Genomic DNA, 23840 nt, shown 5'->3' on the forward strand with positions numbered 1-23840 from the left:
GGTTGTTGTCGTCTTCTCCATTTACAAACTGTGTTGTAAAGGACTTAAAAAACCTATCGCACTGACATAATAGTTGTGATTGAATCAGTCGAGTCAAAAGTCAACTTTATTGTCAATCTTCCAGTTTGTGTACAGACAGAGAGATCGAAATATTGTTTCCCACAATCCCGAATATAAAAAACAAATGTATATAAAATGTAAAAATATGTGTGCAAATATGTATATATATATACACAGTCATGTTCACATTAAGACCTAAATACAGTACAGGAGATGCTACTTCCATGAGTTTACGATGAATTCTGATGTTCCCAAAGCTGCCCCATCGCTCCAACATACTCTGAATGTGTGGGCAGTAGCTGACCAGTGATGCCTTCTGCACTTTGCTATCGATGACGTGCTTTATGGGCACTTACTCATATTTTGTCCTGTGTTTCCCCTCCTGCAGGAGCGCTACGGGCGAGGCGTGGCATGACATCATGTTGGCGTGCCTCGGCGGTAGGGTGTGCGACCCGGAGACAGGGAACAAAGAGCCTGAGTGTGGAAGCACCTTCGCCTACACCTACTTCGTCTCCTTCATCTTCCTCTGCTCTTTCCTGGTGAGTAGTCAAAGTCAAAAGTCAAAGTCAATTTTATTGTCAATCTTCTAGTTTGTGTGTACAGACAGAGAGATCAAAATACTGTTTCCCACAATCCCGAATATAAAAACAAATGTATATAAAAATATGTGTGCAAATATGTATATCCTATATGCACACATTAAGACCTAAAATAACAGTCACTTCAATATTTGAAAATGTACATTACTGCAAAATTGTCCATAGAATGTGCAAAATATTATTGCCGGATTGTCCATAGCAGCGTAAAAAGTAGAACTAAACTAGAGAATATACCAGTTCTATAATCAAAATGTGCATTTATGCGTATTGTTTAGACAAAATCCAATTGCTTCCCTTTGCTACAGGCTGCACACACATTTTAATAACCTCTCCTTTCTTTGTGATAACTCACAGTGTACCAGTTGGATTATATGTTTCAATTAGGATCATCTGTTTAGTACACTTCTATCTTGTAGTATGTGAGTTCTGGACATGGTAATCAAAGACGGCTGTTGTACATTTAACGGAAATTACATTTATTTGAAAGGCAATTTCAACCGGATCCGAAAACATTTGACTGCTGGTATCGAGTGATATTTACAATAAGAAGAAAGATGGGTTTAGGCTAAGGGTTAAAACAGCCCCAAAAATAAAATCAATTCAGATCAGACTTTGTTCTCACTTGCCTCTCAGGGCTTACGTAAATATGTCTCAAATCTATAATTCCTGCATTTGACCAGTATTTGATTGTAAAAATGAAACGTTTGCTTATTAATTGATGAACCTTCTTTTTGTTCCAGATGCTGAATCTGTTCGTGGCCGTCATCATGGACAACTTTGAGTATCTGACCAGAGACTCCTCTATCCTGGGGCCGCATCACCTGGACGAGTATGTAAGGATATGGGCCGAGTACGACCCTGCCGCCTGGTGAGTGGTACACACACACACACTCACACTGTAGAAGTGACACAAGGATAGAAACACACATGAACTATCAAATACCAAAGATACATACATAGTGTATTACACAAAGAGCTCACACGCACAGAGCTAATCTACAAACTGTTTTTGCTGATTTGACTGTACATTTTAACCCTTGACTTTCTCTCCCGTCCCAAAACGGGGCAAACACTGGAGTCATGATCTCATCCAGGAAGTGTTTAAGATGAAACAGGACTTGTGATGTTATCAGTTGCAGCTGGCACTAAGCAAAGAGTTATCCATCTTCCCTCTTTCTCTTCGTCTCTCTTCCTTTCTTACATAAGCATTCTGCCTTTTTTCTCAAATGGCACATTACGTGCACAGTTGAGATGAATGTGACCCTCTCCTCCTCTGCCCTCTGTATTTAGTGTGTTCTCAGTGTAAATAAATGCTCTCTCCTTTTCCTTCTCCATCATCTTCTCAGTATTCTGTGTGTTCCCCTCTCCTAACCTCCCCTCCTTGTATTTCTCTTGCAGCGGGCGCATACATTATAAGGATATGTACAGTTTTATTGCGAGTTATCTCCCCTCCCCTGGGCCTTGGCAAGAAATGCCCACATAGGGTGGCCTGCAAGGTTTGGACTAAACCCCTAAAGCACAAACTTAAACGCAACCTGCTCGCCTTTAAGAGACTGGAATGAATGTCGCTCTTTATCACTTTTAGAACAAATCTTTTTAGTCAACTTTTTCATTTGGTTTGATTTTTCTGTTTGGGTTTGCATTATTCAGTTGTTTTTGAATCATTTCACCATTAAACCATTTTGGGGCAGGGTTTCTGTTGTATCTGCATTCTGACCATGAATGAGAATGTTTGGGACAATGCAGAAATGCACACACACACTCTTGTACGCAATCCCGCACACACACACATCGATAATCGGTGTGTGACGCATGAGATGGTGCCACTGCACTCGCTATTGTCTTCTGACTGAACGCTGGGAAAATGACAATGATGTGTTCACTTTTTATTCACTATTACCTTAAAAACAACAGAGTTGAGACTCTAGCCATTGTTTTTTATTTCTGCTTGCTGTCTAATTTTGCCTGGGCAGAAAAAATGGTTGAGCAATGTGCATTGTTCTTGTTTGAGTTGGGGTTTGGGTGATGGGGGGGGGGGGTTACTTTAGTACAGAGACTTATGCAGAGAGGGCTTGGTCTGAGTACTGTCAACATGCTAACGTATGTAGCTGTTAGCTCGTGCTTTCCAGCCATGTGTCATCGAGGCTCATGAGTCTGCAGGTTAGTTTATAGACGTTTGGTTTGTTCTAATGTAAAGACTGCAGACACCTCTGCATCCATGGCACATGTTTGTGAACCACTGTTCTAAGCAGCCTGAAGTATTATATTTTTTAATTTTAAAGCCACTATGTGTACTGAAGGTCTGAATTTCTTTACTGGCCCCTAAAAAGGTTTTAAATTAAATGTTTAAAAAATTGTCAAATAGTTTTCAATATGATTGTGTTGCTCTTAAACTTATTTATTGTGGTATTAAGTGCACATTATTAAGAGGGATGTATGTCTTGATTGTACATGCGAGTAAATGCATGTACTTAAATTAGTTATAGGACTTTTTTTAATTAATACCATTTGTCTTTCCCACTTCTGCCAGTATGACTGCAAACTGGTGTTTTATACAACATAGTCCTTAAAGTCTTAAAAACGTAACTGTAACTGATTGAAACCTGCAGAAACCCTCTCCTACACATAGTGGCTTTATGATTAAAGGAATAAAAACAATTGTTAGGCCTGTTACACGCTCTACATAAAGAGTGCACAGCAATGAGAAGGGACATTTGCAGATTTCAATTAAATATATGTTAAAAACCTGGAGAAATAGCAAGCTCTTTTGATGGTATGTATATCCAGTTCCTCAATCAAATCACACGTTGTTGTTTGTGTTGGCACAGTGGAGAATGTAACAGGCCTTCAAGTAACAGATTATATTTTCTGGGTACCTGAAATACTATGATAAAATGGCCAAACCTGCTCTGTTTGTGGCTCTGGTGTTCGGGGGAAAGAAGGAAAGGGGCAGGGTGTGTGTGTGGTTTGGGGCAGGGACTCTGGACATCAGAAGGTCTTGTGTCCACCAGGAACCTCTCAACAACTTCCTGTGTCAACGGAGGCTCGTGGGAAGGGATGTTGGTCATGACATCTGTATTTGTCTACTGTCAAGATCTCTTTAATGTGCTGCAGCCGATTGGTCAGTTCGCCCAAATCATTGTAAACAAGATAATTTACAACTTACCCCTCTAAAGCACTTTGAATTGCCTTGTGTTGAAAGGTGCTATATAAATAAACTTGCCTTGCCTTGCCTTGCCTTGGTGATATTCAGCCATGCACATGTGTTCAGTTCTATATGCTGAGGCCACTGAGCTCAGGTGCTTTGTTAATAGGATGAGACGAGTTGATTCTATAATTCATATTTCAACAAATATCAGCTGTACATTACAGTCGCAATCAAATGACAGTTAAATGGGGTTTTAAGGGCCTGGGAGACGTAATACAATTCATAAAAACGAAATCTACGGACAGTAACGTTTACACATATTTATGCACATTTGAGTGTTGACATGTTTGTGCAACAATGATTGCCTTCAAAGTTATAATAAATAAACAAGACTTAAGCAACACTCTCATCAATTAAGCGCATTGGGAACGCTAGCAGCTCGTTTGGCGTTCCCATTCTAACTTTTTCATGTCTGGTGCCTTATCCTTTGTAGAGTTTATTTGGGCATTCTTCACTTAATTATTTTCAGTTTATGTGGTATGCCCTTTTATGAGGATTGCAGCAGCGTTTACCCTTAATCATTCCATTTCCTTGAACGATTGGATTAATCATTTTAAGGATAACAGGTGCAAAAGATATTGGTTATAGAGACCCATTATGATTTACATTTCCTGAGCCATAGGTCATACTTAACTTTCGTTGTATGAGCTTTTTCAGAGCTATGAGACCAGTTATGTCACTCACTCTGTGAGGTCATTATTCGCCACACTCTTTGATTTATACTCCCCTTTTTTTTACCTACATGAACCTAAAAAACAGGCTTTGACTTTAATTGGTACCACTGGGACACTGTTCAAAGCTTTGAGCACCATTACCTTGACCAGTTCACTTTCCTTTGTAATCCAAGTGGATAAACATTTCAAGGTTAGGGTTAGGGTTAGGGTTAGGGTATTATATCTCAAACCCTGGACACATTAAACTGAAATAATCTATAAAGTGGGAAAGGTAAGTTAGGAAGCATTCAGTGATGTGGGTGAACTGACCTTCTAAAGGTCTGCTGTTAGCACTGTCCCCACGCTTCCTGTCATCATACGGGTGTCCACGAACGTCCGGAGACGCAGGTGTGAGCGGAGGTTCCCGGCGGACACGCATCCTCAGCTACAGACTGCATTGACTTGTCATTGTGACTCACTCCGACCTCTGCAGCGGTGCTTTTCTTTGCCTGCTAGAAGCCCCGCTGCCAGTTCTATCCGAGCGGCGAAAGAGGGCAGAGACCAACAAAACAAAAAATCCCAAATCCCCTTTTCACCTCGCATAGAACGGTATCTCAACAACTAACTAAACTAAATAACACCTCCTCCTCCAATTCTCCCCTTCTCCCCCCCAACCCTTCTACCTCCCTCCCTCCCTCCCTTCCTTCCTTCCTTCCTCTCCTCTCCCCCTACTTTATGATAAACCAGACTAGAAGCCACGTAACACACTCTCTCGATCTCTCTCTCTCTCTTGCGTTCTCTCTTTCTCTCACCACAGCAACCACATATCCAAAGCGGTCAAAACAATAACCTCTGTGTATTTGTTTCCCCCCCCTCTTCCTTTCCTTTGTCGGTTCCTTTCTTTTTTCCCCTCATGTCCCCCCCCCCAAAAACACCCCTTTGCGTCTGCGCCCCCCCCCCCCCCCCATCGTCCTCCCTCCCCCTCGTCATTTTTATTTTCTACGTTTTCACGTCGTCCGTCTTTGTTTGTTCTGTCATGTGGTCGCGGATGTTTGGATGCGTGTGTGTGTGTGTGTGTGTGTGTGTGTGTGTGTGTGTGTGTGTGTGTGTGTGTTTGTGGCCACCCCAGCGGCCGGATCAGTTACACAGACATGTATCAGATGCTAAGACACATGTGTCCGCCGCTAGGCCTCGGGAAGAGGTGTCCCGCCCGGGTCGCCTATAAGGTAGACTCGCCCCCCACCTTTACCCCTCCACCCCCCTCAACCACCACCCCACCTCCTCCTCTCCCTTCCTACTCCCATCATTACTCTCCTCTCTCCTTTTCCCCCCTCCCATCTCCGTCTTTAAACCTCCCCATCGCGTGGGAGTAGACCCTTTCCTCTCCCTTTCTACCTCCTCCACCTCCCTCCCTCCTCCCACCGGTGTTCTCCTCATTGTCTGGTAGTGGTGGTGGTGGTGGTGGTGAGCGCTGTCCTCTCTTCTCTCTCTCCGAACCGCGGGGATGGAAGGGATGGGCTTTTTGTCGTGCGTGAATGAAGTGAAGTGATAGTGGAGTGGTAGTCAATTCTCTTTCTTTTATTCCTCCCGTCAGGGCCGCAGGAGTAAGGAACGGAGGAGGCTTTGCCAGTCCTTCTGCAACCTGCACGGACGCATGCACTCGCCAAAATCACGTCCGAAAAGACATAGATAGACCACAGATCTGACAAAGAATTCCCCTTTTTCCTTCACAAATTAAGGATCTTTCCAAACTAGGACAAAAACACCACACTGGATCTTGCAGTATATGAAGATATTTGATACGCTTTTTCGACCAAGGTTGAGATTTAAGGCCAGAAAGAAGTTCCTAAAAAGCACATTTTCTGACCAGTCGTATGTGTTATTGTGTCACAGGCACTCAAATTTGCTAGTACAATAAAAAAAAAAAGAACATCCTGTAAGCAGCGGTCAAAGACTCCAGGACAATCAACTACCTGTGGTCTTACTGGTATTCTCTGAAAGGCATATATATGGAATTAGGTATGCATTGTATTGTTTCACGATAAGAACTTTAGAGTAGAGGCCCAAAAGCAAACATCTGAAGTGCAGCTATTTGCTTACGATAGCGGCTACAGAAGGACCAGCAAGGGTGTCTGTCTTCAGTTCTCTGCGCTCTTATTCCTGTGGATGGCTCAATAGTGCAAACATAATCACGCCCCTGTTACTGTACCACACAATTACAGTGGGCTCAAACAAATAATAATATAATAATGCCTTATGACATGAGTGGAAAAGATCTGGCCTTCTAGGTTTTTGTCTTTCTTCAACGGTTTTTTTTCTTCCTTCCGCCAACCCAAGGATACGTCCACGTCTTTGACTTCTCTTGTGGCTCAGACCACCAGGATAAAGATTTAGCATCTGTTGTCTCGTTGTCCACTCTTTTATCTCCAATTCAGTAGACATGTACTCTGTCATCTTCTCTTTCTCTTCTTATTGGCATCCAGATTCACTCAAAATAGTATTGGAAAGTTAAAGTGGACCTATCATACTATATTGAATAATATAGTGTAGGACCATACCTATAAAGGCATATTATAAAAAAAAATTCAAAATACCAAACAGATATTGCATTTTAGCCATGCCATCATTTTGCAATTTTCACTTATTTTTACCCCTGTTTTAGCAAGGGCAGATTCTGTGAGAACAGCACCATCATACAGGCCTGGCATATGTACTACAGCGTCTCCAGCGCTTTCGAACGGCAATGGCCGTGGCTTGTCTCCTCCTGATTGGTGGAGTTGGCCCAATAGCCGTAGCGCCACCGTCCTGACGTCAGGACAGTGTTCAATCTGGATCAGTTTTTATCAGATCCGTTTGCAGCCCCTTTTTTAGAGATTTGGGTATGGAGGAAAATAGAGAGGGTTGTGTTTTCTGACACTTGGTGAGTTCCCTGGAACACCGGGGACACATATTCATGTATAAAAGACGTACACAAGTGCATTTTGCATGATAGGTCCCCTTTAATGTAACTTTAATGTTTTCTATCATATTTGTGTTGCCATGAAGTTCAAAAACTAGCAATACTCCTGTCATTACTACAAGTGAGAAGCATGTGCATCAGCTGTAAAGTTATATAGTATCTACAGAATAAGCGAACACATATTCGCACCCATGTTTTATTTGTAATTTCCTATTGTTAAACTAAAATAGTCTGGAGTGACTTTTAGATAAAGGTTCGATACTTGATGGACATATTTTGGTCAAATACCAGAAAGCTAATCAAGCCCTAGTTTGAAATCTCTTCCCACTCGCCAAAGTTACTTAGTTACCGGCATTACAATATTAACGACAAAGTGATATTCTGTAAACAAGATGACTTAGATGAAATTGTAGAATCTCTGTGTTGTGCTAAACTTGATCGAGTCTGGATGTCAGTATTCACTGTCTCTTTCTAGTTTTCTTAACTTTTTCTTTATTCTTTTCGACCTGTTCTCCACGTCATCTTTTAACAACCGTTGTTCTCTCTTTTTTTCTACCTGTCAAATTTCTATCTTTCTGTCCTTCTGCCTCCACTTGTCTGTCAGCAATCAGCATCCATCTTCATTCTTCACAGCATCCCTCTGTCCATCTCTGTCCTCTACACTTAACCTCTCCGTTCTGTTCTTACTTCTTTTTCTGTCCAGAAAGTCGACTTGTATGGCCGTGATACCATCGCATACTTCAGCCATCAAGCCCTCCAGTATTTCACTGACAGAGTTTCACCAGAGAAAAGTCCATTGAAGGACATATTGAGATCAGAAGTCCTGAGGGTTTCTTGTCAGATCAGAGAGGGGAAGTTTTAGACATCTGCAACCTTTTTGTAATCGATCAATCACAATGCCTCAGGCTCGATCTCCCCTCAAGTGAACACAAAGGGTCACTCTTCCTGGAAAGAGTAGTTAGTTTTTGATATCTGCGCATGCGGAACTGACCTCTTCCTAGTAAACTTATGTCAGTGTTGTTTAAGTCCTTGTCTTTTATCTCTTGTCTTGTTCCGTAATTTTCAGCCTCTCTCTTCTATTTCTTGTCTATTTTACACAACACACACACACACACACACACACACACACACACACACACAACCACACACACAACCTCTCCCTGTTGTTTCCAATTGGACCAACGTTCTCCTTGATTCCTCTTTCAGTGTTTCTCACGTTCCCCCCTTTACCTTTTTCATTCTATTCTCGCCCTTTCCCTTTATATCGGTAACCACATCTCATGACCAAGCTTAGAGCCGCCTATGTTTAACCCAACTAACTGCCTGTCCCCTATCACGTGTGTTCTTTGAAAGACCCCCTTCCCCCTTACCCTACAGTACTACTACCATCAAGTCTGGTTGGTCCAAAACAAAACAGACAGAACGTCAACTCATTCCTTTTTTGATCTTCTCTATGATTTTTTTTTTCTTCTTTCAGGGAATGCCACAACTCTAATACTCTCTAACTTGACACCCCTTAAGACAAACCGTTTTGGCATTGAGAGAGATCTTGACTTGATACGAAATACTATCGCCATTCAATTTTGACTTTGATTAAGGGAACCATGAATGTAAAAAATGTAGTATGTAATGAATTAGTCAACCAGTAGTATCAATCCAGTTGGATTGAGGATACTCTCTTTGTGCGATGCACGGCTTACTTGTTTTTGTGAAATTGGGGTTTTTAGGGACAGTCGGGGGGGAGGGGGTGGGAATAGTGGGATGGGAGGTGGGAAAAGTTGGGTCTTAGAAAATTGGGAGTGAAGTAAAGGCATGTTGCATGTGTGTCTGGGTTTTGTGCATTTTTCTAGGGGGGTTGTGTTGCATGCAATCGTCGCACTCTTTGTCGCATGGCTATGGGCGACATTGAGCCTGCCTGCTGCCTGCAGAGCGCTGTGGATGTTGGCCGATGCCCTCCGCCTGCCTGGGCTCTGGGCATGCCTGACACCTCACACACACTCAGGAACACACAAGCATGCACACAACCCAATCGCCATTGTACTACCGTGCTTGCCATCGTGAGTGCCCAACGCTCATGTTCGTAGGTAAATCCAATGGATGCCAACTGGACGGGATAGAAATGGCAAGCAACCCTAGCTAGGGCAGCTTGCTTTGTTCTATTCTCAGGTTTCTCCATTGGTTTTACCTGGTACAGTATCAACTTGTTAAGACAGGGAACCCTCCTTACAGGTAGGGGGAGCTCTATAGAAGATGCCTCAGCTAAATGAAACCCCAGCAGTCTCCTGAAAAAATAGCAGAATTACACCAGTGATACTGTTATTGTTCTCCAGTCGACTTATTTTGTCAAAGGACTCCAATTAAGCGCACTTAATTGGAGTCTGTGGAAAATATTGTCTGTAAAGTGGGTGGGGGGGGGTATGTTGGGGGGTTGGAGGGGGGTTGTGTGTATGTGTACTGTTTTATATATATCTACATGTGTGTAACAACAGAGATGTGTAAATGCGGCAATGCATTCAACACATTTAGGGAACATGGGCACAGGTTGGGTCGGAGGCCATTTTGGCTCCGATTGTTCTTCCTTGTGGTTCTCGGCTCTCACAGTTGCTTAGCAGCAGATGGCCCTCTTTGGATAGCTGTGCTGTTTCGTAGAGTATCACTGGAAACACAGGAGACGCAAAGAATCATCTTTCAAGTTTCTTTCCCTAAGCAAACACATACATTGATCAAATTAAGAAAACTACAGCACACTTGGAAATACACATAAATGTTCAGAAGCCACCTTGAGTTGAATGTCACTGATTCTACCTATTAGGCTATCAGATAGCAGAAGATATTGAAACCTAGTTTTCTTTGTCATGCCCCCTATTTGTTTGAAAAACCCTGGATGAATCTACTCCACCTCTAATTGGCTATCGTCTATAGAGCTCTCTCAACCGCGTCCCCAACCCTTTACCCTCTCCCCTCTCCCGGAGTTTCAGGCAAACCACACTTTAGCTCGGACACGTCCCTTTCTTATCCTCTCATCCTTACTGGCTTTCCACAGAGGCTGCTGCGCATGGATCTGCCAGTTGCAGGTGACAACACGGTGCATTTTAACTCCACCCTCATGCTCTGATCAGGACAGCAACTGGATATAAAGATTGCCAAGGGTATGGCCCTCAAGTACTATCATATCCCTTTTCTCTAATTGTTCATCAATGTTATTCTATTGTCTGATATTCTTCGGATTCCTTGGTAATCTTGGGTATGCCCTTTAACCTCTCAATTTGTGTCCTGTTTCTCTTCAACAAGAAAGCTCTTTATTATTGTACAAAATGACAAACTCTTGCCATTTCTGACACTAACAATAATCTTTTTGTTTTGGGTGAATGTGTTTACGCGTGAATGGCTAAATATATTTATTTTGCCGATTGGATGCCTTTGTGCCTTCCTGTTTGGTCTGTACCTCTTCTTGCCCTGTGTTTATGTGTGGGGGGTGTTTGCAATTGTGTGGACCTGTGTGTGCGTGGTGTGTGGTGTGTGTGTGTGTGTTTGTTGTGTGTGTGTGTGTGTGTGTGTGTGTGGGCATTCTGGTTTGCCGGGCAACCCAGGCGGTGCAGACAAACACCAGATGGATGCTGAGCTGACGAAAGGAGATGATGGCTATTTGGCCAAAACTTGTCGCAGAAGACAACTGGACTTGCTGGTTACACCGCACATGGGTAAGTTGCAAAAAAATGGCGCATAGTGGTGTGGTGTGTCTTCGATCACCAACTCACCGAGAGGACAGCTTTCTAAGCCAGTTGTCATTCACTGCTTCGCATCTGCCGTGATCAGGATATTCCAGGATAAACCACATACATATATGCATAAATACATATATTTACCTCCAATACTGTAGCATCGAGCAACATAATCTATGACAGGCATTTAGTGTAAAGATCCAATGCAGTTAGCTGTAAATTCCCCCTACTTATGGCAAGATATGTACAAACAATCATCCTGTTTGCTGTCAACATTCATTGCCCCACAGAGCATGGACAAAGTTGGTTTTGGTCAAGCCCATACCAATAAAGTACATTATATCGTTCCTGGGTTGATGAACTACTCAGAAACAGGAAAGCATAGCCTTTGTCCTACTGGCCATCATCATCATGACACAAATGATTTATTTAGCCTCAAGATGGGTAATGATTGCATTAGTTTTGTTAGTTTGTGATGGAGAGATTATAGAGTTTGGGGGCTGCTATTGTCACACATGCTTACACAGTAACTCATTTATGGCAGCATTTCCACTACACGGCCCTCGCTCGGCCTCGCTCGGTATGGCTAGGCCTCGTTAGGACTGGCTCACTTATGGCGCATTTCGATTACAGTTTAGGAACTGGGGTAGTATCTATAGTAACGCAGTGTAGGCGGAGCCGTGACGTCATCTTCAATGAGAACCCCAGAAAAACAACACAGCCGTTAGCTGTTAGCACTCAGAGCTCACAGCTCCTCATATCTGTTCAGAAACTAGACAAAAGTTAAACAAGTACAAACCACAGACTGCTGTGTCATGGTGAATACAGTCGCTGCTTTATTTATGTCGTATAGGGCCGTTGTTGTGAGTGTGGACGGTCGGAGCATATACTGCGTTAGCTTAGCCGCTCTCCATTCAGAAAACACGTATTTTAAAAGGTTTTTCGGCCTGCCGTCTGTCTGCAGACTTGTCAAAGCATTAATTCATGGTTTTTACTAACCGGTATCAGTATGTTGTTACTTCGGCATCATTTTGAAACGTGTATTACAATTAAATCACGGTCAAATATGTCCATCTTGTTGTAAGTTGTAGCCCCCTTGCCAGCGATGCTCTCTCTAGTTTAGCATACTCAGCCCGACTCAGCCTCGTTGTCTCTGGCCCTAGACCCGCGATTTTATGAGGCCAGAAAAACTGTGAATTAGGACCCGCCGGCCGGTACTAGGCCAAGTGGAAACGCAACCAAAGACGGGCCGCTGACGTCACAGCCCTCTTAAACCGTGCTCCGCGCTGTAGTGGAAACGCGCCATTAGTCTCCTCAACAATAGAGGAACTAAAGACCAAACCAAAGATTCAGAGTCATAGGTTTAGAGACAAAAACACAACGGATAACTGGTTTCCCATTCATGAATACAGCAACTTGTGTCTTTTTAGAAAAGGCTTTCTAAGTGATTTGTTGTACAACTGAGCTTGAGGCTATATGATCCACAACATATACTGAACATATGCAACTACCTGAACCCTGGCGCAAGTAGTAGGGGGTCCCTGCTCCGTCTCCCTTTAAGCTAAGGGATCCTTTACCTAAATAGACCCCTGATTTAGGCTAACAAATAGACAAAGGTTTAACTGTCATGGTCCATAGGTGTACACACACACACATAGATCACATCAGAGTGCAGACAGTAGCACACACACTCATCTTTACACACATCAAGACAATCCTGGTATCAGGGGGTGCCCAACTATAGAAGATCCTCTATAGAAGTCTTTTCACTACAGGAAGATTGAGCATTAGATCCAGCCTAAAACGTTTATATCAAATGCTTGCGATGAATGAAGATGAATGAATTTTCAGTTAGATCTGTTTGACAATTTGAATGATTTAAGCACAAGCTAGTAAAATGAATGCATGCATAGCAAAAGCACCATGATGTTTGGCTAAAAGCCATGAAAAGAGAAAAGGGTTTATTACACACATAGGTATGAGATATGTGTGGTCCTTTCTTATCACACGTTATAATGTGTTTTTAATGCTGAAAGACTTGGAGCCATGCCACTTTGAAAAGGTCACCACTCCTTTAGTTAGCCACCAAAACAAAGCTCAACATTTTTTTCTGATTATTAATGTGTATGTGTTTCATCCAAACTCTGGGGATACTTGTCCGGAGTTTTTAGAAAAAAATGGAGTTCCTGTTTTCTCCCGGATTTGACTGAGGTGTCGACGTGTTTCTTAGTGAGGTGGCTCCCTGGTCCTCAGCCTTAATATGAAGATTAAATATGTTAACGGTTGATTCAGTTAGATGATAGTGAAAGAGAATGCTACTTGAAATGGTTCAGCATCTGCCTGTGAAAAGACTATTGGCCTTGTTGTATTGTATATTGTATTTGGTGGTTGCACACCAGCAAGAGGGCACAGTTCTGTTTCAGCTACGGCTTCACAGAGATTGTGGTTACCAATGATGCTCCAAGACACCAAAAGACAATTAAATGTTATGTTTGAAGGCCTCTTAACAGCAACAAAGATTTGGCAATTACCTTTTTTTTCTTGGTAAATCAGGAAAATGCTTGCAGCACATAGGAACTCATCGTCAGCATTTAAACAGATACTTTGCTTTCTCCTGCCCGATTGTACATAAAGTTGTATATTATAATGTTAGCCTATTTAGCTGGTCTGAAATACAGTTTGCAGCATGAGCTTTTTAGATTTTCGGAGCTGAAGTAATGCATTGAATAAGCCCTGTGTTGGATAGATCTATTAGCCGATGAGAATGAAGTGTTGTGTCCCAAAGGGTGCACACAAGCATGACTGTAAATATGCTTGCCCACATTTAATGATATCTACAATAAAACATGTGAAAGTCCATGCATGTCCCTCTGAAAGTGGGAAAGCAATGACATTTTTGCTTATTTTGATCCTCCAACACAGCGTTCTTTGCTTACAATTATTGGTAACCACTGACCAAATATTCTGTGAACTGAAGATTAAAATACCCAAACCTACGAATTTGGTGAGAATTATTATTTAAATTCTTGATATTTGCAGCTCAAGCTCTTGATTTTGAAGCTGACGTCTCAGAATTGTCCCGACTGCTGGAGTTTGCTGCATGTAGTTGTAAATGTTGTGCGTCACGTCCCCCACTCCCATTCCCCCCCCCACGGCTCAGGGTCCCATCTCGCTCGGGTCTAATCTTGCAGGGTAACTTGTCATTTTCTCAGCAGCCACAGACTTGACGGTCGGCAAAATCTACGCCGCCATGATGATCATGGAGTACTACCGGCAGAGCAAGACGAAAAAGCTTCAGGCCCTGCGAGAGGAACAGGTAGACTCCATCACAGAGAACTTGCCTGAACGCCAACAGACCTTTTCATCTTCCGCCTTCGGCCCTCTCTTTTGAGCCTGCTTCCACTAAGCCCTTGGAGTGAATTTGCCTTGATATATCATTTTAAAAGAAATAGTCCTACAGCCACACTTCCAAACTCTCTTCTTCTGCTTTCTTTTCATCACCTGTTTACCCTGTTTACTCAGCCTGTGCGTTACCCTTTTCTTAGCATGTTCCTTAAAAATCTGCGTCCCTTTATCGAGCACCTTGTTGCTTCCTTGGCCAGCCCTATTCCTTTTATAATGCTTGCTAACATTAAGCTGTTTTCCTTTCTATAGCCAGTAAGCTACCGCTTCCTTTTCACGCTGCTTTTCTTCTCCTGTTCACCACGGGCTGTTTGCACGTGGTGAAGAGGATTACACAGGTTTACTAACCATGGTTTTTGTTGTTTTGAGCAATGATGATGATGATACCACATGGCCTTATCTTTTGTTCCCTGTCAGTGCTCCTCCCCCTCTCGTCAATGAATGCCTCTGAGATGCACTTGCTCCCCGCTGTATTTGTATTTTGAATCCACTCTCCAAACATCTTTCCATTCATGTAATACCTCCCATTAGCTCCAGCTAATCATCCATTTTGTTCAGCACTTTATTGTCAAACTGACAAGATTCGACCAAGTCCAAATTCACTCACGATGTTGTCTTGAGTGACTTTGACTTCTTAGACTATTTCTTACGATGGGATTTCCATTTTGCCGAACAAAGGAGAGGTCTAATGAATGGAGAGGTTGTTACTCTTTTTCTTTCAAACAGTGCAAATACAGTTTGTGTTGGTTTATTCTTGAATGCAGCCATCCCATTGGACTGAATGGACAGGTTCACCCAGGCTCTCTCAACATCACCAGTACACAAGGACTCTAACCAGTCTGTGTGTATGTCAATGTGTCCGGCCATCTCTACTCTATCTCACGTCATTCTACTTCTCTCCGCCCACTGTGGTCTTTGTTCTTCCATTGCCTTCTATTTAAAAGGAAGAATCCACCCAAAAAACGTTATAATGCATTTATCAAGGCGATGCCATTTGTCTTTCTGGCTTATCTAAATCAGCGTCAGTCTCTTGTCATGTTGAGATATATATACAGTACTGCGACAATGGACAGAAATATTCCTTGGCTATCTAAAACATCAGGTTTGTATCTGCCCCTTAGTATCAAATATAAGGGTGTGGCTTCAGTTGAAAAAGGCCAGAAGAAAATTGCTAGGATCTGCTGGAAATGTTCTTGAAAGAATGGCCGCAAAAGGCCACGAACATATGCAATCAAGACCACTCCATTTGTAGTTCGTAGTATAGTATCTCGCAAAATGAAAACAAAAAGTCCAATTAAAGAAAACTAGGGACATGAGGAAAGGACCACAGTCAATTGGTCACAATGTCAGGGAAGCAGAAAGTGGATTTTTTCTTTGATTCCTTATTTGTTGTTCTCGTCTTGCTCGTTACCTACTGGCGTCTCAGTCGTCCTCTTCGTGTTTGTTGAGCTGTTGTCTTGTCTCAAATATTGTGTCTCCTGTCTGTCATTCACCTGTTTTCTCACTGTTTTTCAGTCCCTCATTCCTGTCTTCCATGTCGTCTCTGTCCTTCTGATGCTCTCCCTTTATCCTTCCAGGAAGAGATGAGACCTTGACTTTTCAAGCTCTCCCTATTTGGTCAATCCAGGTCTATTGTCACCAAGTTGCTCTAACCAAAGACCCATTCTCTCCCGTCTGTGTGCTCATGAATCTGTCTGTTTACCTGTATGTCTGTGGTTGGTGAGATGTTGAGTGGATGTTCCTGTAACCAGTGGCTCCGTATGTAATCAGTCAATCCTTGGAGAGCCTTCATTGATACATATGCCACTGCTGAAACACCCTCCATTGAAATGTCCTGTGTCTGTGTTATGTGTTTTCTGTTCATGTCTTCGCCATAATCCATCAAAGTATTTGTATCGGGAATGTTCTGAAGTAGAGCTAGCCAGAGACAAACCAGACTATCAAGAGACAGACGTGAACCAGTTACCTCTGACACAGGAAATGACTACTGGACAGGATTAGACGCAAAGAAAGCAAGAATTGTCAAATGTAAAGTGAGGAAATATAAGGCTTTTAGATTACATGAAATAACCCCTTTCGCAGCAATACTGGAAAACCACATTTATATCCAAAGGACTTGAACACATACGTGAAGCATTTATGTTGACAACAAATTCATGTCATACACTCATAACAACCACAAAATGTGCTCAGATCATTTCAGTTTTTAGATAGCTGACCAAAGTTGTCTAGTAACTGGTAACTATCATAACTAACTGGTTAGCACACAAGCTAACATATTCATTAGCAATGATCTTTTTTCGTTCCTTTGACTTGTTCTTTGACGTTATGCTAACATGTCAAATGCATTTTATATCATTCATACTTATTATTCTCAGTTAAACCCACATTTCAAGTTTGTAAATAAATCTACCCCATCAGACCACTTGCTTACTTAGAAATGTGGCCAACTAAATCCCAGCTATCTGCACCTCTCTGGCAACTATAGGTTTGTTGATTTAGATTTCGACAGCATCTGCAAATAATCTACCATCCAAATAACTAGTGTTTCTATACTTAAAGTATCTTTGAATTAAGAACTCTTTAACATAGTAGCTAGACAATCCTGTCCAGCAGATCAGCCTAACGTGTCAGAGGGTTATTGGACGTTTATCTGTTTCTAAACCGGCCTCGATCCATCTGCACATTTAGCCTTTAGCTTCCAGGCTGTGGAGGATCATGACAAAACTCTAGCAGTCACAAACTATCAACTTTAAGCCACTTTTAAGGAGGACTCCATTACCCAGGGTCCCCTAGAAGGAAATCCTCCTGACCACAGACCTCATGAAAGCTACAGTTGTTTTTTAATACAACTAGTTCAAGTTCAGATGTCCTCTTCCCACAAAATGGCATATTACTCAAAATAATTAAGGGTCACACATATTGTTGAACTATGAATTTTGAGTAAATCATATTGTTTGATTATTTGTTTCATGAGTACGGTAATCTGGTCCAAGATGTGTAATTTAAGAAAAATCTTACCTTAAATGCCTAAGGTAGAAGTTTCCCTCTGATTCAGATCTGGGATCAGCTTTCTGTCCCCGAACATAAGCCCAAACTGATATGAAGAAACCAATCAATATATAGTTTCCCCTTAAACACTTAAGTGTGGTTAGCAGATCCCAGATCAGCAGTCTGGCAGGGAACTTTACCTTGGATACCCACAGCCATGTGTATGCCGATGGCGCCCTCGTGTGGGTGCATGCTGCGAGTGCATCCTGTGTTTGTGTCCTGTGTCTGCTCCCTGAGTGTGCCTGATGCCAGCCTGCAGGCCATGTCGTGTATCTCACACAGAACCGAACGCCATTAATGTTTCAGCGCATGGAGCCGCCCTCTGAGGGCACGGATGGGGGTCAGGGTCCCAACGGCCTCCCCAGCATCCAACCAGACAACAACACCAGCATGTGAGTACACTGTGGAGGAAGCGTGAGACTGCACGGACGTATTTCACACACCTATTTAATGTAATCATTAATGCATTCATAAGGTATGCTTAAAATTACCACATAATATTTCAGGAAGGTCATTTATCAAGGTTATTTACTCCGGACCTCAGCTGTCTGACAGCTTAAGCGCTTTAACCAGGGTTTAAAAAGTAATGGTTGGATTTATAATTTGGTACACTGATCATTTACAGCAGGGGTGTCCAAGAATCGGCCCTTAGCAAATTCAATAAGTATAATGGAATATGGCCCACAAATGAAACTTGTGCTTGTCTTATATTGTACTTCTTAAATGTAAATGTAAACATATATTACACATTAGTATTCATGTGTTAATAAGACCACTTTTCAAATATAGTCAGTCAATTAAAGTTGGAAACATTTTCTAACATATCTTAGTTGATAAGAAAAAAGCCCAATGACTTATTTACAAGCTTGAAATACACCCTTCCTATTTCTCCTTATTATAATCAATCTGAGGCTTCTGTTTTAAGGGGTGAGCTGCCAACACTCACAAGCATCATCTACCTACATTTGATTGATTTTGCTAACTTATAACTGAACTTATGAGGCGATATACCTCTAGTGAGCGGCCCAGCCCTTCGTATATTTTTCTGTATGTGGCCCTCGGTGAAAAAATGTTGGACACCCCTGCTTTTCAGCTTAACCTGAATGTTCCCAATGTTGCCCAAATGTTCTCAAAAGGCGACCGTACAGAGTACACTGTTGATGGGAGATAACCAATTGTTTTAAGTGTGCGTTTACGAGAAATTAAATTCTATATAATATAAATACCAGCTTTCAAGAGATTCCATATCACAACCAAATTCATACACAGACCATTCTTAAAGTCAGCCTCTCCATTCGTCAAAGATGTCGTTTGACTGCTAGTTGACGCTGAGTCCTTGAGTTCCCTGATTTGTAATCCTCTGAATTGTGTGTGTGTGTGTGTGTGTGTGTGTGTGTGTGTGTGTGTGTGTGTGTGTGTGTGTTGTGTGTGTGTGTGTGTGTGTGTGTGTGGTGTGTGTGTGTGTGTGTGTGTGTGTGTGTGTGTGTGTGTGTGTGTGTGTGTGTGTGTCAGACCTCCCGAGGATGTCATGATTGAGAGCCCCCGACCGCCCCTACCACCCGACGATCTGCACGACAACCGTCACAACCCGCAGGTATGATGAGCAAACAAGCATGTCGCCAACATGGTAACACACCAATTCAAGACCAGCGAGTTCTCCGCTCACACACAGCTCGTCTACGACCATGCCGGTTACCTTTCAGTCTAGTAAAAGCATTTGAGTGCAATCAATAATGGTTTTGGTTACGCAGCTATTTTGTTTGCAGGAAATATTATGGTAGCGGGAAGAATCTTTTTGCAATTCAGATATTAAAACCCTCAAAACTATTACAGTGTTTAAACTTCACATAAAAAACACAGCATTTTATCAACACAATGTTAAATTATTTAAAGTCTCTCCACCTGTCGGAAAGGCAATCCCATTAACAAATTATGGAGCTTAATTGGCGCAACCTACCCAATATTAACTACTCAATGTATTTTAGGCGTAACAGTTATTCGTCAATTCAATTCATAAAGAAAACAAATTACTCCGTACTCTTTGATTTTAGTAAGAGAGCCTATATTCAAAAGCACAGCCTGTCAAGGAGAGGGACGTGACTGAGTGAAAAAGTAAAAACCATATTGGTATTGCCTCTAAAACCCAATCTTCTGCAGAACGTACTTATACAAAACCCTGGGAGTTTGAAATTGGTTAGCTCGTTATGCTAATGTTACAATGTGAGCGTTAGCAAACAGGAAAACGACAAGAGACATTATTGCTAATAATATCAACAACAGTCTTTAAGTTAATATAAGTTATTTGTTGCTTTACATGATGTTACCTACTAGTTAAATCGTAATGAAAATCACTTACTGTAATAATTTCAGCTAATTGGCTAATGTCTTTATCCTAGCTAGCTAACACTATTAGCAGCTTAACATTTTGTGGGCTAACTTTTTTAAGTTACAGTCCATCAAAATATGAAGGTTGTGTGTTATTGGTGATATCATGTGGCTTATTCAAACTAATGAAGGCATGCTGTGTTTAAGCCCAACATCATCACAATGTCAGAGTTCAGGCCTGGAGCTTCTCAGACACTTCTCGTGGTGTCTCTCTGTCCTTTGAGATCTTTATTTATTCTCTCACAACATGTTCCTCCTCCCTCATGGTTTCTGTACACTCTTCAACGTCCTCTTGAGTCCTTGGCTAGGAGTTGGTAGATGTGTTTTGTGATGTACCGGCTCTCCTCATCGCTGCAACCCTTACTTCCACGTGTCTGTTGGGACGTCCTCTCCCAGTCCCTCATCTCTCTCTACAACCCCCCAACCACTAATGTACAAACAGTTTAGAAGGATTTGGTTGTTTCTTTGAAGAGTTTCCAGCCCCAGTTTTGGATTATTCAGTTGGCAGATTCATCCCCAATGTTTCCAAATAAGAACATCTCCCTACACTTGACAAAACACACAACAAAGCCATTTTTTTTAAAAAAGATATCTCACAAAAAAAATGAGAATTATTTAAGTCACGGTAATCGTACAGTGCAAATCTGATATCGTGATAGCCCTACATCATTGAACCTGTTTCATGTCGTTAGTTGGCCCCTCCCTCATTTAGTCGACTCCACCTCCCCCCCCCTCAGCGGACATAATCCATCCAACAACCACCCCATTTTAAATGTGTATTCTTCAACACAACAAAGGTTGCAAAACGCAATTGTAATCTTTTATTACTGTAATTGAAAAGGAATATAAGAAACTTTTCCCCGTACATCATTGTAGGGCTGTCGCGATATACCCAAATGTGCATTAACCATGATATCATAATAAAATAAATGATAGAATGCCTCTTAAATAATTTATATATCTTTGCACGCTTTTTGTACAGCTAAGGTTACTCCCTTTTTCCATCCATCTCCCTAAACTTGACAAACACAAAAAATAGCAATTTTGTTTTAAAGATATTGCAAAAATATTGTGAATTCTTTAAGTCACGGTAATCGTATAGTGCCAATCTGATATCGTGATAGCCCTTCATCATTGAATCTGTTTCATGTCGTTAGTTGGCCCCTCCCTCATTTAGTCGACGCCCCCTCAGCGGACAGCGGTCACGCCCCTCTCGTTGTGTTTTACAGACGGTAGAAATGAGGGAGATGGGGCGGGACGGGTACTCCGACACTGAGCCCTATCACCCAATGGATGGGCACGGGCGGACCCTCTCCATGCCCCGCCTCTCGGCAGACAACCAAGTGAGCACCTTCATCCCACCACCACCCACCCGCCCCCCCCCCCCCCATCATCATCATCATCCTCCATCATTACCCCTGTTAGCAGGACAGTTGAAGTGAATGGGAAAAGTCTCTCCTTGCATCTGAAACAGAGAAGAGAACTGAGCCTCGTATGAACCAAACCCCCTCCGTTTAAATACAAACAGCCTATACTGTATACTTGCAAGTTTCAAGGCGTTATTGTCATTAGCTACAGTGTAGGTATGGCAATAAAAAACTTAAGTCACAGGCTCCGTATATATAGGACATACAACAAATAGAACAGATAAAATAGTGCAAGAGAATGTTTTGAGATGTGCAAGTAAATACAAATAGTGCAAGAAGTGTCTATATACAAAAGTAACTGTACTGTACATACGTTTGAATAAAAAAACACATTTTTAGGGGGGTTTTTATTCGTCAACTAGTTTGATATCAGATTTGTTTAAGCTGTTCTCAAACCTGTGTAATCAAATAGTATAAATAATAATAAAATATTAGTCTAGTTACTTCCGCAGTGAAGCACTTGTTGAGTTATTTTAGGCCTTGTAACTAATTCACCACCATATGACTTGCTTGAAGTGAATATATCTGCACTTTCCTTGTTGTTCAGAGTTTGAGTCTTTATGGTTTCAGCACTTATTGTAAGTGATGTGATGTAATGTTATGCAACTTTCCTTATAACCCAAACGTTAACTTACTTGTAATATAACCTATACAACCAGGTGTTCCCTGTTTATTTGGAAAATACATGTGTTGCATCTGCACACTTGGAAATCAACACGTAACTGGACATTCGTAGTAACCACAAAAAATCAAGATAGATAGCAAAAAAATGAAGAAACTCATATTTAGTCATAGAAAAATGTGATTAATAAAGTATAGATATATTAGATAGATATTAGACAAAGTACGTGTGTGTCATTTTATTTCGTTGCTCTAGTTCTCTGCATAGGAAACATGGCTCACTTCCTACTAAATGTTTATCAGGATGCAAAGAATCAGTGAGACTTTTGTAAATTCACTTCCATCTGTCAAATCTCCCTCCCTCCTTCCCTCCTTCCCTTCACCTCCTCTTTCCTCACTCCTACCCTCCCTTATCCAGCAGCCGACCCAATGCAAACAAAAAGGGTCGGAGGGCTGGATAAGTGGTCTAGATGTGTGTACAAATATATCTAGAAGACTATAGAATACCTTCCAAACATCCCCTGCTCCCAAATCCATTTCCATTCAATCCTTGGTGTGTCTGTCCTGTGTGAACTGCGGCCAGAGGTACATCCTCTCATCAAAACTGAAAATACAAGCGTGTGCTTCTTAAAAAAACATGCGAAACAAATGCAACCCCATGCATAGGTTGCTAATAAATTGTATTTGGAGATTATTTGTGTGGTACTTTGGTTTCAACCGGGGCTTCTGGATCATTGGCTTCATCGAACTGACCCGGCGTTGACTTCTCAGATGTGTTATTGTAGAAGTTTGTGCTTAGATTTCCAATTTCAACCTTTAATTTGAACTGCAAATGCATTTGGTGAGATCAAAAGAAAGTCAAGCGTTTCATATTGTGCCATTCTTTGGTGGATTCAGTGTGTTAGAGCAGCGCTTCTCAAACTGTGGTCCACTGGTGGTCCGCGAGGGTACTGCAGGTGGTCCGTGAAAAAAAAAAAAAAAAAAAAACACCTCATATGCAAACTGTACATAGTACATAAACGTAGTGTCAAAACGCAGATATTTGTTATTGTTAATTATGGACAACACTTAATTTCACCACTGGTTACCCATGGTTACGTGTGCGCGATCGGTGGCTAGCATCAGGTTCTCTGAAGAGAAAACAGGTTAACGTTACCGTTAATGAAGATAATGAGAGTGAGTCGGAGGCATCTACTACACAGGCACTGAAGATGAGCCTTTGCCAGTATGCGTTCTGTGCTACGAGACACTGGCTAACGAGAGCCTAAAACCAGCTAACGTTCGCCGTCAATCTTGGAATCTGGCACTACGTTTATATATGTACTTATTTTTACGGTTTGCATATGAGGTGGTCCGCGAAAATCCTTGATAATAAATAGTGGTCCACATGAACAAAAAGTTTGAGAACCCCTGTGGCACTTTCTACTTAACCTCAAACAGAAAATGGTGCAGGACACAGAGAAATAGCCTGAAAACGGTCCATGTATTTACATCTTGTGGACAAATGGTTTCTAGACCTAGTCAATTTGAATTTAAATTATATGTTCTTATGTAACTAAATAATTTCCATTTACCACGAAGCCTCTGGCTGCAGTTTCACACACACACACTCACACACATTCATTCCATATCTCATGTTGCTCTCACTCTGGTATGCTGGTTACTCCATGGTTTCTGTATGAACATTTAGAGGAGAGTGTATAAGAGGTGTCAGTGACATTCATACTTATTCTTAATATTTGTATCGTGCAAT

General features: G+C 41.8%; 2 protein-coding genes across 2 annotated transcripts in view; both read left to right on the top strand.

The window, feature by feature from the left end:
* LOC117482071 (B-cell receptor CD22-like) overlaps positions 1–23840 on the top strand; it is a 1109798-nt gene that overhangs the window by 251716 nt on the left and 834242 nt on the right. The gene's annotated exons all lie outside the window — the stretch shown is intronic.
* cacna1ab (calcium channel, voltage-dependent, P/Q type, alpha 1A subunit, b) overlaps positions 1–23840 on the top strand; it is a 192730-nt gene that overhangs the window by 161831 nt on the left and 7059 nt on the right. Inside the window, 12 exon segments of the mRNA XM_034130114.1 lie at positions 449–599; positions 1400–1527; positions 2058–2088; positions 2090–2155; positions 10523–10628; positions 11070–11104; positions 11106–11138; positions 11141–11180; positions 14414–14517; positions 17961–18046; positions 19167–19248; positions 21269–21382. Coding sequence (XP_033986005.1) covers positions 449–599; positions 1400–1527; positions 2058–2088; positions 2090–2155; positions 10523–10628; positions 11070–11104; positions 11106–11138; positions 11141–11180; positions 14414–14517; positions 17961–18046; positions 19167–19248; positions 21269–21382 — 976 coding nt within the window.

This window comes from Trematomus bernacchii, unplaced genomic scaffold (genome assembly GCF_902827165.1).
Source record: "Trematomus bernacchii unplaced genomic scaffold, fTreBer1.1, whole genome shotgun sequence".
NCBI classification, from domain to species: domain Eukaryota; kingdom Metazoa; phylum Chordata; class Actinopteri; order Perciformes; family Nototheniidae; genus Trematomus; species Trematomus bernacchii.